The sequence below is a fragment of the Macrobrachium rosenbergii genome, chromosome 21, assembly GCF_040412425.1.
Source record: "Macrobrachium rosenbergii isolate ZJJX-2024 chromosome 21, ASM4041242v1, whole genome shotgun sequence".
Lineage (NCBI taxonomy): Eukaryota > Metazoa > Arthropoda > Malacostraca > Decapoda > Palaemonidae > Macrobrachium > Macrobrachium rosenbergii.
The window spans coordinates 7,770,517-7,787,138 of record NC_089761.1 but is presented as its reverse complement, the minus strand read 5'-3'; the positions used below and the strand labels follow the sequence as shown (position 1 = coordinate 7,787,138).

The following is a 16,622-nucleotide window of genomic DNA, read 5'->3' as shown; positions in this document are numbered from 1 at the left end:
TAATTTTTAAGGAAAATAAAATGATAGATTTTATTTGGCTAAAATCAAGAATCATTTATGGTTTTAGATATGGACCTAAATAACGAGTGGTAGTTCTAAATAAATAAATGGACATTCATGCATTAGTTTTGAATGTTGGCCACACAGTGAGTGAGCGTTTTGGAATATTATTCCAGAGGTTAATTAAGTAATAGAAAGCGATCGACGGCAATCTGGCTGTATTGTTTTACAGCGTGGTACAAGTGAAAATTGGTAAAACGCTTGTGCACTCTGCTGGGGCTAGCTGATAGAATCAGGAAATTGATATGAAATCAGGAGTTTTTAATACAATATATAAAGAAATAAGCTTTATCAGCAGAAATTCTGAACCCTTATGATGAATATTTAACTATAGAAATAGTATAGCTTTAATTATTATATAATAAAATAAGTTCTTTTACCTTTTATTTGTGCTCGTATCACAAAGATAACTTTACAGGATACTACGCAAAAGGGTTATATACAATGAGGAAGAGAGCTGTTGCTAAACTAATCACGATGCGAGACAAAGAAAAGCATGATGGACAAAGGCCACAAAGTTAATTTTCATGAACGGCAGTCAACCTAGTAATGATTTATCATTGTTAGGAATAATAATGTCTGAGGAATTATTGCATGCAAATGTCAATTTTAACAGTCAACCTAATAATGATAATGCTTATCATTATTAGGAATAATAATGTCTGAGGAATTATTGCATGCAAATGACAAAATTGTTAAAAAATTACTCACAAGTTAGTGCACGGATAATATTAATTGTTGATCTCTTAGAGAAGATGAATGTTTTAGCATAAACAACAGCAAATCTGAGTAGAAATAAAGTAAAAACAAACTGTTTTTCATTTGACTTGCCCGGTGGAAATGATTTTAAACAGAGACTGAGATCAGAAAAAAATTGAGCTACTCTGATAAATTAACTTAATTTCCGTTCTTCATTACCTAATGATTTTTTAGGGTTAATGTCATCGTAACTACAGTGTTAGACAATGCTGGGAACTTAGGGAGACGCGTTCCCCCATAGTAGTGAGATGAAAATGTACTTTCTTTTACCCAGGATACTTAGAGGGACAGAAGTGTTCAATTCCAGGTCCCTTTTAAGATTATAGAAACAGCTAGCCTATTTATAATATACTTGTTTATTTTTAATAGTTTGTTTATCAATATTTGTATCTGTATTAAGATTATAAGGTTATAACGTTCTATGCTTACTGGTAAATGACTGTGAATGTTATTTTATGAGAAAGGTTTTATCAGGCATGATGCATATACATGAAAATGTGAATGCGGAAGTGCCTAGAAATGAATTTTGCGGAAACACTTCTATTAACATTTTTTTAACCTTTGACACGTTGATGGCGGTTTGATAAAACAAATCTGTAAATCTTGTTACTCTCAGAGCCACGTCTAATCATAGAGTAAGGCCAGACATTGTGGAGACGCACACATGAACGGACATACAGACACACACACTCACATATATATATATATATATATATATATATATATATATATATATATATATATATATATATATATATATATATATATATATATATATATATATATATATATATATATATATATATATATATATATATATATATATATATATATATATATATACATATATATATATGTATATATATATGTGTGTGTGTGTGTGTAAAATCATGAAGATACAAACGTCGTTTAACATCCAATTCACGCTACTTCGGGAATATCTCCGATGGGGAATTAACACCGAAGGGGAATTTTTTGAGTGATAAAAAGATCGGTACCGCCGGGTCTCGATTCCTCGGCACAGTACCCTCCAACGACTCCATTCGACGGTCAAACCATTGAGCCACCCATCGAGGATATTCCCGAAGTAGTGTGAATTGGATATTAAACGACATTTGTAGCTTCATGATTGTATATAAATCACCGTGTGATAAAAATTATATATATATATATATATATATATATATATATATATATATATATATATATATATATATATATATATATATATATATATATATATATATATAGGGGAGGAGTTTAACGATATTTGATGAATATCAGTTTAACATCACATTTTAGTTTACAACGCAGGGTCTGCAATTAAGTTTAGAATCTATTGCAATCAGACTTCCGCAAGAAAACTTTCCCAAGCAGTTCAGTGCTCCATATTCTTGTCGATCGTGAAGAGAGCAAGTGAGAAGGTTTTATCCAACTGCAGCACAAAATCGGTTAAATATATTACCCAAAGAGCAGGGAGAAGACACGCAAGACGAGAACTGGAATGAAAGGAAGAGGAGGGGGAGGAGGAGGAGAAAAATGCGGTTTGAGAGGAGATAAGGATATTGAATGTAGAGGGGATGAGAATTACGACAGTTGGAGGTTTCTAGAACGTCTCGAAGAAGCAACTGCTTCTGGTTCATTTCCTTGCTGCTTCCTGGATATATTGCTGGCGCTTTTTGAAACAAAATTTTTATGGAACAATTCGGGCAACATATCTTCTTAACGTAAAATGCATGCAAGAAATCATCAGTGTATTATGACATGGCCGTATAAAGACTCAAGTACCGGAGACACGTGTTCATGATAAAATTCACTTGGGCTAAGTATACTAAGGACAATAAAGCTATATAAATTAAATTGTTCACTATTTTACATGAACAAATGAATGAATGATTGGAGGTATTTCAAAGAAGTTATAGTACGTATGGCCACATGATAACGTCAATATATCTATTTCTTTCATTATATTTTTGTCCTTCTAAGGGCACCTTATTCATGCTAGAAATGTTAATATTTGATATATATCTGCTTCTAAATGTGTGTAAGGAATACAAGGATTATAAAATCGGGTACATTTAATAATTAATATATTTGTTTACAAGGAAACTAACGCATGGTAATGTCTCTCGGAGAAATCACCCTTGTCACATTTACACTTACATCTTTTAATTCATATTGACAAGGGTAAGACATATTTTGTAAGAGATGAATGTGAGTCACACGATTTATCTTTTAACCCTACGTACCATGGAAAAGCATGGCTTCAGGCTACAAAATAATTTCATTTACCAATAACTGTTCTTATTCATTGCGTATTTAATATAAGGGCATGATCTTGTTTCTTGTAGACTGATAATAACTTCCAAGTCTCTTGACCACAATGGAAGCCTGAAATTATGTAAAGGGAATGCAAGTAATTATCATTTAATTACTAATGCGATGCGTATTTCAATAATTGAATATATATATATATATATATATATATATATATATATATATATATATATATATATATATATATATATATATATATATAACGAAATCCTGAAATTTCAGGTAATTCGTGAAATCAACTGTCCCTAAGTGAATTTGATACCCCAGGGGATACTACTGAACACGGTGAAACACATTTGACATCCCAGGGGCTAGTACTAAACACGGCGAAACACTGTAGATGAATCACTGTTTCGCGTTGTTTAGTACTAGCCCTCGGGGATCAAATGTTCCTAATTGAATTGGTCGTTTCATAAATTCCTTAGGGATTTCGTAAAGTCCCTGTTTCAAATATTCTCTGTAACATATATATATATATATATATATATATATATATATATATATATATATATATATATATATATATATATATATATATATATATATATATATATATATATATATATATATATATATATATATATATATATATATATATATATATATATTAGCCCCTGGGGGATCAAATGTCCCTAATTGTATTTCGTTATCTGCCTGAAATTTCAGGCAGTTCATTAAATGCCTGGTTTCGCTATCTGCCTGTAACATACATACATACATACATACATACATATATATATATATATATATATATATATATATATATATATATATATATATATATATATATATATATATATATATATATATATATATATGTGTGTGTGTGTGTGTGTGTGTGTGTGTGTGTGCATACATACTGTGTGTGTATAAATACATACATACGCACACACACACACACACACACACACACACACATATATATATATATATATATATATATATATATATATATATATATATATATATATATATATATATATATATATATATATATATATATAAGTATATGCGTATATAAGTGGAAATTATTTATCGAAAAGTGATTTATCATCCCCAGATTTATTGAGTGGCCACTGATATGGTTAAGAATTGAATTGAATATAGAATTTAGGCCAAAGGCCAAGCACTGGACATTTGAGGTCACTCAGCGTTGAAACGGAAATTGACGGGAGAAGGTTTGAAAGGTGTAACAGGAGGAAAACCTCGCAGTTGCACTATGAATCAATTGTTGGGAGAGGGTGGAAAGTAAGATGGAGGAAAGAGAATATGAAAGGAGCTACAGCAAAAGGAAGGGAAAGGGTTGCAGCTAGGGGCCGAAGGCACGCTGCAAAGAACCTTAAGCAACCTACAGTGCGCCGCGTGAGGTACACTGACGGCGCTACCACTCTACTGGAGATATGGTTAAGGAAATGTTCTTTGAAAGATTAAAAAACCAGGCGGTGCAAAAAAAGTAAAAGAAAATTGATGCGTACCAGGTAGGGCTAAGTCCATGTTCTGCCCTTTGGAATAATTTCGCAGTTCATGTCTGAGGCCCTACGTGAAGGCAATTCTCAACTTTGGTGCATATTATAATGCATAATCTGGGTACGATTGCAGAGGACTTCCACTGTTGGCATGCTGTTTTGTAATTACAATATTATGATGACTTAGATTCCAGTTACCAATTTTCTTTGCGCAGTATCTCTTGGTGAGATCTAGTTTGGCAGTTTAAGTCTCCGGCTTTCTCTTCTCAATTCTTTAGGTGCCTATTTTCAGTGAGATGCAAGCTTCATGTCATAGTTCATATTCTCTCTCTCTCTCTCTCTCTCTCTCTCTCTCTCTCTCTCTCTCTCTCTCTCTCTTTGTAAGTCGTACAGTATTATTACGTTCTGACAGACAATTTGTCATTGTTATACGTTGGCGGTACTTTTATATATCTTAATTTACTGTAATCATTTGAGTGACGTAAGATCTTAGCTACAGTTCATAAAATGGTCTTTCATTGTTAGGTAGTATTCACATGTTGTACCACAATGAAGTTTCTTTGTCATTTTGCTAATTGTTAACTGTAGCGTAAAAAGACATGAAATATGAAGAAAGGATTTTCTCCAATGTTTTTGTCGTAAACTTTACTTTAGCTATAACGAGAAACCATTTGCAACTGATCATTTACTGATTCGCTAACATAACTTGAACTTTTGACAATAAAAAGAGAGATAGCTTTAAATACACGTGTCCAATTTTCTTTATTTCCTTTATGAAGAATAACAAAGGAGTGTGGGATGATCTACAGTATATAGTTAGCGCATTAACTCGGGTGCAGTGACTAAAATCATGAGTGATCAGAATGTTTGAACAACAATGCCTCAGTTATTATTGTTCAGAATATAATCACTGTTCATATGGAAGAAGCCCACGGGGGCCATTGGTTTGAAATTCAAGCTTCCAAAGAATATGGTGTTCATTCAAAAAAAGTAACAGAAGGTAGTGGGAAATAGAGAAAGAGGAGGTCAGTTATTAGAAATAACAGATGAATTTAAAAAATAAATATAAATAGATAAAAATGTAAGTGAATTATTAAAATACATGGAGAATTGTATTAGGGTGGTAATGCACTGCATCTCCGCTTGAAACTCTGAAGTTCTAATTGTACCACATCCCCTGAGAGGCTGTTCCACAATCTAACGATGTGAGGAATAAAGGACCTTTTACCAGATACATATGCAATTGCAATAGCCACAATGCCTTCTTAACTTCTCGAATCCTTCATGTTTTTTGGATACGCTTGTCACTACAAAGCCTTAGATCCAAGTGCAAGATAGTTGAAGGAATTATGATATCCGGTAGCGGGAAAAGAACCCGCGTGCCATAATAACAAAGAAGTCACATTGCCGACTTGACCACGAGAAGGATAATAATCTATTGCATCTCCTATATACATATACCTGTCGAATTCAGATATATTTATTAGAGCTGGACTAGCCAACTGGGCAATCGTTTTTATTGCTTTTAGGCTGAAATATATATATGTAGAATCTACTGATCACTTTTTACGAGATACGTAAGTGATTGTAATAGCCACAATGCCCTCTTAACTTCTCGAATTCTTCGGCCTTTTTAGATCCTAGTACAAGAAATTAAGAGGGCATTGTGGCTATTACTATCACACAGACACACACACGGACACACACGTGCGCGCGTACACACACACATATGTATGTATATATATATATATATATATATATATATATATATATATATATATATATATATATATATATATATATATACACACACACACACACACACACACACACACACACACACACACACATATACACATATATATATATATATATATATATATATATATATATATATATATATATATATATATATATATATACATATATACATATATATATATATATATATATATATATATATATATATATATATATATATATATTATATATATATATATATATATATATATATATATATATATATATATATATATATATATATATATATATATATATATATATATATATATATATATATATATATATATATATATATATATATATATATATATATATATATATATATATATATATATATATATATATATATATATATATATATATATATATATATATATATATATATATGTATGTATGTATATGTATATATATATATATATATATATATATATATATATATATATATATATATATATATATATATATATATATATATATATATATATATATATATATATATATATATAGCTCAGAACTCTCACGCTCAGGTTGACGAATACTTCTCCGTATTTAGAAAAAAAAATATTCTTCACTGATACATTTGGGGATTTTTACTTCTCACACATGTTTACACACCACATAAACGCATGCATATGCATATATATATGAATGAATTTTATCACATCACCGTGATTCATATACAAGCATTAAGCTACAAACGTCCTTTAATATCCAATTCGCTCTTCCTCGGAAATAATATATTTTCATATATATTACCCGAAGGGAATTTTTTTAGCTGATAATCAGTTCGTCGTCTCGTGGGCCCTTACCACGGAAGACAAGAACTCAGGACTACAGTGACGCACATTAAAGCACATATATATATATATATATATATATATATATATATATATATATATATATATATATATATATATATATATATATATATATATATATATATATATATATATATATATATATATATATATATATATATATATATATATATATATATATATATATATCTATCTCCATCATATTTCATAATTGAAAGGAAAGGAATTTACTACAAACCAGCTGTCAAAAGTATATGCATCACGGAAAGGGCTGGTTCTGTCTGTTTAGTAGATCTGGGAGAGCTCGCCGAAGGTGAATGGAAATAGTAAAATTTGAGGCTGCCAGTTGAAGATGACCACTTTTAGTTGCTGTCGAATCGTATTACTGGAGTTTTATTAGATGAGAGTATGGGAGAGCTTGTAATTTTTTTCCGTTTTTTGTTATTATCTCTCTCTCTCTCTCTCTCTCTCTCTCTCTCTCTCTCTCTCTCTCTCTCTCTCTCTCTCTCTCTCTCTCTCTTCTACTTCTTCTTCTTCTTCTTCTTCTCCTCCTTCTTCTTCTTTCCGAAAGAGTTTTTTTTTTTTTACCTATGGGCTTGCTTCTAGACGAAATCATTGAAAATTTCAACCTCTAAATAACAGAAACTTTCTCCTACTTTTCGACAATTAATCCGGAAAATCATTACTCCATTATCTTCAGTTGTTTGGATTAGAAAAATACACAAAGTAGGAATTTGTATTTTAAAATCTTACCTGAAATCCATGGTATAGTGCATTTGTCTTAATGGCATTACTTTCTTGGATTTGAAATAACAAATGTTAATGGAAAAATAAAACTATTTTTGAGCCCTAATCATGTGCTTTGTTATTAGTCTTTCACAGTGTATATTTCACAGCTCACAAGTTTATGATCCTAACTGAATGAAAGAATTATTTATGTGTTTTCTACCTTCCACCAATTTACTTACCTCCGTAACACTTATTTCTGACTTCGATTGGTTTACTCTGCTAGGCTGGGTTTCATACTTTCTTTCGTTTTCGATTTCATCTGCAAAATATTTTTGGATATTTGGATCCACCAAAAATTTCATAACTTAACCAGTTACATAAATGCTAATGAAGTTACTGTCAATGAAATTGGCTAAGTCTTCTGAACTCTGAGTGACGGTTTATTTAGGAAAACTATTAATCAACTTCTTTTCTTTGAGCCCGGTATGATCTTTGTGCCTCTCCAAATTTTTGCGACTGTAATTTCAACATTTAACAAGTGCTGTAGGGTGAGTCCAGTTAAGCGACTTAAATGTTCTACTCTTTACCATATCCATTTCAGTGGGCTCTTCAGCCAGTTTGGCAACTACCAATGCAGCGCAGACTTTCGTCACGATTCATCATTCTTGGATCACTGCTAATGATTTTATTTTATCACGACGTGATATGTTTTCAGCGGAGTCCTCAAAATTTACTATGAAATAATATAGCAAAATCCTTCTTTCCATTTCAGTTGTCTGGCAAGAATTTATCATCAGAGCCGAAGGTGGGCGAGCAATTATTGGTGGCTCCGTATTACTGAAATGCCTCATTCCTGCCCACTTGTCCAAAGTAGTTACCCCGACAGCTTGGGAGATGTCTACTCATACCATCTATCCTACTTCAACACCTGGTGAGATATTTGTTTCTTTGTAGCTTTGACTACCGTGAAGTTTGACTTGTAAATAAATATTATGAGTTTGTATTCTTTGTGCGGTGCATATTAGAGTCCTGTATCGTTTGGCGTACTGTGGTGATTAATTGACAATCATTTTCTTTTGTCAGATTGCTTATGAACTTCTTTTGAATGAAACATCCTAGTCATTTTTGCTTTGCTATTATGAACTGTTTTTTTTATCGTCTGTTTTCTATTTAAGTTCCTGTAGGTTAATTTCAGTTTTACTGTATTTTGGATATGTGTGAGGGTGGTGTTGGGGGTGTTAATCTAAGCACTGACTTCACGACACCCTGAAATGCAGTTATTTTCAGAACTTTCAGCTGTACTTAATTAGTGAAATATTATTTCGTTACCTGACGAAGCAGCCTTTTCATTAATCATTGTTTTGGAAGTACACATTCAAATACACAGCCAGGTCTTTAGAGGACTGTCTAATCTAAACCAGCTAACTATTGTCCCAGTGTTATCATTTAAATTTGTACTATGGTTATATGCTTTAAAACTTGTGTTATGATTATATTCTTTAAAACTTCTGTTAACCGTTCACTTTCTTTTACAGCCACCCCTTCGATCGTTAGTACTGTTTTCTCAAGGGAAGATGAAATGGAAATACTCAATTCCCACCTAGCTCATAGCCGTGCTTTCACGCAAGAAATTTGTGTTAGCTCTCATTTTCTTAATTTTCTTTTAAGACTGGTAGAGCTTCTTCTAACTTATTCCCTTTTTCCAGGCATAACCTCAACTGTTCTGTTCTAGTCCGTAGCTTTGTTGTTCTTTTCATCAGTCACTCCTTCAAGTCCTCGCTTGCCTCTTCCATTCTTATACAGATGTATCTGCTTTGAAAAAAATACTCCAGATTTCTTCTCAGTCTTAATTGGAAGCGAATTTGACATAATATCTTTGATTTACATTTCTCAACCAGTATGATAATAATATCTGAGTAATAACAAATAAAATCCCTCTTGCTATCAGTATTTTTTCCCATAAAAAATATATGTATATCATGGGATGCATGTACATATGAGAGACGCTCGTTCTGGTTTATTTGGAACTTTTTAACGAAGTATTTTTCCGTATCTCAGGAGTTTTTTTTTTTCTCCATATTTATCGTCTTTTACATTTCCGTTTAAGTGTCTCTTTTCTGTAAATAATGTTTTATACTTGTTTCTTTGATTCCGTTTGCCTTCTCCATAATACTGCCGTCCTTTGCCTGTTGAAGAGACAGTATTCGGGTCATGGTTCTCAAGAGTTTCCTTACCTCCGCTCTCTCGAGCTCGTAGGCATCAAGCCTTACATTATCTCTGAGCCCTACATCCCCACAGATACTTTGAATGCGACTTCGGCTGCGAAGACAATGGGAGGTTAGGGGTCAGGTCACACCACGTGACCCAGGTGGCGTTAGGATTTTATTTTTCAGGGACGAGTCGAGAACAAAGCGAAGCTAGGTAAGTGCGGAGTACTCCATATGTGAAAGCGTAGGTTCCCTTGTTAGGAAAAAGACCAATTTCTTTTTAATTTGGTATTTTTGATAACAAGAAAGTTTGACTACAAAACGATGTTCTCATCATCAGTGTGGTTCCTGAGTCAAATATAACTCAATGTCTCTTTTTGAAAGGCGCAATTATCTTCACTTAAGGTAAACACCCGTGGTTTTTTTTTTTCTCTCTTCATTGTGCAAAAATCCAGCCAATTGCGCGAAGATTATAAACTTTGTTTTTTTTTAGTGATAAACGGTTTTTGCATGGGTTTTATGGGCACTTACCTGCAAAGATGTGTTTAAGTAGAGCTGAAGGAATGGCTAAAGTGAGTTTAGAAAATAACGAATTATAGGTAATTGGGTGATGGATACAAACATATAAAAGAAAAGAATATCTGTTTACCATTGGAAGAATTTACCTTAGAGTAGGAAATTTACTAATTTCTGAAACACTTAAAAAACGCAACACTAACGAAGCCCTCATACTGCTAGTTCTATGTCGGTATTCACCAACCTGTTCTTCTTCAAGTGTAACGCAGGTGAGTTTACCAAACCATTGAAGTATGATAACGTATGACAAACGTGAAAAGAAAATATCAATAATGACAAAGAAAAATCAGTAATCTCCGACTGTTACTGTAACAGTTTAGTCTTTAGGACAAATAGGAATATTGATTAAATTGTTTTGGTAGATTAAATGTGCGATGGAAAATATTTAATGATGACAAATGATTCAGAACCTGCGTAAAAAGTGGAAAAATATAAAATCTCCGGGTTGTGCCTTTGGAGTTCAAAATCCTTTTTTCCATTTTCTTTTTACTAAACCCTGGTTAGTTTCTCTCTTTCAGATCCCAGCACTGGCCTTTTCTGAGGACTTCATACAAATCCAAGCACTAGATTGTATTGCGTTTCTCTTGCTGGGGAAAATATAAAAAAAAAGAAAATAAAGGAAAAAAGGTCAAACAAAAATTTGATTTTTTTCTGTCTTTTTTTTTTTTTTTTTTTTTTTTTTAAATCGAGTTCCCCTTATACGTAAAAGCCATCATAGACGGCAAATCTAGTTCTTTTTTTCCCCATGCGCTTTGAAGCCATACTTTATTCTACAATAAACGTTTATGATGTGGAGATTTGTATGGATGGGACTCAATTTGATTTTTCATTTTTTGTCAAAGAGATTCCATCAACCTCGTCATGACTGTAATTAAAGTTACGAGGGTCAGTATTTGATATGCTATATTTCCTGTGTTATATGGCAGGAGTGTGTTCCTTGCAGCTAGTAGCTGTATGCAATGCTGCCACATATAAGGAGCGTCAGATCACCGCTTCATACTTGGAAATTACAAAAATGAGTTGAAAATTTTATTGAACTTATATTACAAACTGGTTAAAGAAGGTTGTAGGGAAATGTTTATTGGTGGTAGGTAATTATCAAAGAATGATTTTAGTTTAGCGTAACGTATTTTGCTTTTGTGGTTCCAATTCAAGTTTTTTTTTTTTATATAGTGGATTAAAGTTGACGACGTTTCGTTTTCGGTTAGCAATGATGAACTTAATTATCCTTTTTACAGTTAGAACGTCTACCCGTGTTATTTGCGAAACGAGGCTTATTTTCATACGGCAGTTTCTGTATCAAATGAGTGTAACTGTTAATTTACCGTGAATGAGCATTATTGTGAGGAGATGAATGTTCAATACATGCCATAAGTAACACAATCGGCTTAATCGGTTAGCCAGTCTTAACCGCGTCTTCTAAAGCTAGTCTTTTCACTAAAGAATCTTCCTTTTCAACTTTGCAGAAGGTCGATATCTGATGGTGGGCACCACTGGAGACTTACTCGTCCGAGGGGTGACTCACGAAGACGCCTTCTCCGAATTCAAGTGTCGAGTAAGAGATCGGGTCAATGGCGGACGGGAGATGTCTTCCAGGGAGCCAGCCAAGATTCTTGTACTCGGTAAGTGTTTTTCTGTGCTGATCTTCAGTCGTTCACTTCTCTGCCATATCCTTCCCTCCACTTTCTCAGGATATTTAACTAATGTGTTTTTCTCTTGTTAACTGAAGGTGTATGACATGTTCATTTAAATTTCGCAACATTTTAGGTAGGTAAGATATTCTGGTCAAGACTTAGATATGAAAGGTGACTTCGAATATTTGTGTGCTACATCTTTCGCTTTCGAAAAATTACCTCCTTTGATTCACTGTTAATATCTAATTTCAGTCTCCGAGTTAATAAGATTACTATGGTCTTATAGACTGCAGTCATTATATTTCGCCAACTTATTTGTACATAATTGCTACCTACGTAGTAGCCTTTACCTTAACGTTCTTCACTAATTCATTTCAAAATTCTATTGAAAATTTGTGAAGCCTATAAGATTCTGATGTAGTATCTGAATAGTTTCCTAAAACCCACTTGGTCATGCAGTGTTTTCCCAAAAATGTATTAATTCTAAAATGCAATATCAGTTAACTTTTTTTTTTTTTTTTTACTAAATATGACTTAGCAAATGATTTTAAAGTCACTCGCATCTGTTCATGTGGGAGGTAGATTGTTCTCTCAATACTTCTGAATAATGTTTATATATCTGATTTACAAATTTCAGAATTTAAGATGGAGTGGATTTAACACCTTCTCTTTTTTGCCCTTTCTTTCTCTCTCATCCCATCGTATTTATAACTGTAGAGGAAAGCAAACTGAAAACCCAGATTTTCATCTTCTCGCTTAGAAGGCAAAATTGAACATTATGAAAGCGACCAAGCTGGTTGTTGCATTTATTGTCCATAAATTAAGCATGTGCTGAAATTTAATTTCTCTTCATAAGTGTGGACCATAAGCAACAACGATTCCGGGAGGTTCTAGGATGTAAATTTATGATCATTATCCTAATAAGTGAATCTTACCTTTATTTTGTGTCACTTGGTAGCGCTCTAGCCATTCATTTGAGAAAGACTGGAGTTCGATCCTGATGTGAGTCATAACTATATACTATATATATATATATATATATATATATATATATATATATATATATATATATATATATATATATATATATATATATATATATATATATATATATATATATATATATATATATATATATATATATATATATATATATATATATATATATATATATATATATATATATATATATATATATATATATATATATATATATATATATATATGTGTGTGTGTGTGTGTGTGTGTGTGTGTGTGTGTGTGTATATATATATATATATATATATATATTTATATATATATATATATATATATATATATATATATATATATATATATATATATATATATATATATATATATATATATATATATATATATATATATATATATATATATATATATATATATATACTCTGAGTGATATGATAGTTCTTTGAGAAAACGAAAATTAAACTTCACGTTTTGACTGTATTTGTGTCTTGTAGATATATGTTATTCCACCTTTGAATTTTTCTAGACATAGTTTATAAATCAATAGATTTTCTCAAACTTGTGGTGAACACATTGTTCTAGTGAAAGCCGTGCATTTCTTTTCGGTCCAAACAGAAGCCCTCGGTTCTCTCCTAAATAAATATTACATTTTAGTTAAGGCACTTCAATTTCCAGTTAATCCGTTCCATTCGTATCTTGGAGATTAAATAATTATAAGTCAAAGTCCTCATTTTTATTGCATTTAGGATATTATTCAAAACGTCTACAATTTTATTTCAGCTTCGTTTTCCTAAATTTACTCGATTTTACTTATGATCAACACTATGTGATGTTACCTATATAATTTTTTCCATTTTGTAAACGCTTTTTCCTGAAAAAAAAAAAAGCTCAGCCATTACTCTATCACCCCTCTGATTCCAGACGGAGAAATTCAGATATTCTTATCTCCCCTATCTGTTGCTTATTTTTTCCACGTTACAGGAGATAACCAAAGTAGGATTATAATTTTGTGTTAATATTTATGTCCATTCGTTGCTTATGTACTTTCTCTACTAAAGCCCTTGGGTTTGTAGCATTCTGCTTATCCAGACAATGTTTTGGCTTTCCTACTACTACTACTAGTACTGCTACTAAATAATAATAATAATAATAATAATAATAATAATAATAATAATAATAATAATAATAATAATAATAATAAATAATAATAATAATAATAAACACATGCGCAGGAGTAGTGGAGTGGAGTGGAAGAAGGCTGCACTCCGCAGCATAGACCAGAAACCTAGATAACACATGACAATACACAAAGCACTACACCCAAAAGCAAATAGAGACAGCCTATACATAACACGAAAGGAAGGGGGTAGAGAGGGTTACTAAGCATAGAGGACTGCGTCAACATCGAGAGCAGAGCACTGGGGCAATATCTGAAAACCAGTGAAGACGAGTGGCTAAGGAGTGCATGTGAAGAAGGACTGATAAAAGTATACGAAGACCCAAAAATATACAGAGACAGGAGAATGAAAAACAGAACAGAGGAATGGCACAACAAACCAATGCACGTGCAGTGCATGAGACAGACAAAAGAACTGGCCAGCGATGGAACATGGCAATGGCTACAGAGGGGAGAACTCAAGAAGGAAAGAAGGAATGCTAACAGCGGCACAAGATCAGGCCCTAAGAACCAGATATATCCAAAGAACAATAGATGGAAATAACATCTCACCCATATGCAGGAAGTGCCATATGAAAGACGAGACCATAAACCACATAACAAGCGAATGCCCAGCGCTTGCACAGAACCAGTACAAAAAAGAAGCATGATCCAGTAGCAAAAGCCCTCCACTGGAGCCTGTGCAAGAAACACCAGCTAGCTTGCAGTAATAAGTGCTACGGACACCAACCTGAGGGACTGATAGAAAACGATCAGGCGAAGATACTCTGGGACTGTGGTATCGGAACAGATAGGGGGATGCGTGCCAATAGACCAGACGTGACGTTGATTGACAAAATCAAGAAGAAAGCATCACTCACTGATGTCGCAATACCATGGAACACCAGAGTAGATGAGAAAGAAAGAGAAAAAAAATTGATAAGTATCAAGACCTGAAAAACGAAATAAGAGGGATAAGGAATATACCCATGGAAATTGTATCCATAATCATAGGAACACTAGGCACGATCCCAAGATACCTGAAAAGGAATCTGGAAAAACTAGATGCCGAAGTAGCTCCAGGACCCATGCAGAAAAGTGGGCTACTAGAAACAGCGCACATACTGAGAAAAGTGATAGACTCCAAAGGAGGCAAGATGCTAACCCGGAACCCCACACTATGAAAACCACCCACTCGAATAGGATGACTTTGATAGACAAAATAATAATAATAATAATAATAATAATAATAATAATAATAATAATAATAATAATAATAATAATAATAATAATAATAATAATAATAGTGACATGTGCCATCCAGTATATGTCCATTGTACGTGAGAGAGATGTAGCTGTTCTTCCTTGTTGCTCTAATTTTGTGAAATTATTTTCTGAAACATTAGAATTCAATTGGTAAAATTACCAATAATATCATGGCTGAATATTACATTCATAGTTTGTTCTGCGCCATTTAGCAACATGTATAAATGTTTAATGTTACAATGATCAGAAATTAAGCAATTGTTATAAATAAATAATAAACTGTGAGAGTGAGGTAAAGTCTATTACTAAAGGCATTACTATATCGAATGAACGAACTTTGGATTCGCAGTTGCTAATTGGTATTGAAAATCAAACTAAATTCAGAACTTTTCAACTACCTCGTTACCTCATCTAATTAATCCATGCACACAGATTTCAAGATTATGATAATGCAATTTAGACAACTAAATCAACAGTGTTTTGATTACGATGTTACGTGTAATGTTACGATTACGGGGAAATGGATATTTCATTTCCGGATTCTCGTGATTCCAGTTTTCTTGCCTTAATGCGGTTTGTAATGTCAGATGTTTCCATTATCCATTTTTAACCTGTATTACTAGTTAACTAGTTTTTATGTTATAGAGTTATTGTTTATTTTGGTTCACTCAGTTTCTTTATTTTCTCTTGAATACATGCGTTCATTAGAAGGAATTCACTCGTGTCTGATATTTTACGATTGTTCTTCAAAATCCTGGCACTTGACAGGTCGTATTCAAGCACATGTGGTATATTTATCGTAACTGCATAGAGAATAG

At 32.4% G+C, this 16,622-nt stretch overlaps 1 protein-coding gene across 1 annotated transcript in view; it reads left to right on the top strand.

Annotated features, from left to right (window-relative positions):
* The window catches only part of LOC136849667 (cell adhesion molecule Dscam2-like), a 219,947-nt gene that overhangs the window by 74,787 nt on the left and 128,538 nt on the right, over window positions 1–16,622 (top strand). Inside the window, 2 exon segments of the mRNA XM_067122997.1 lie at window positions 8,745–8,903; window positions 12,222–12,377. Coding sequence (XP_066979098.1) covers window positions 8,745–8,903; window positions 12,222–12,377 — 315 coding nt within the window.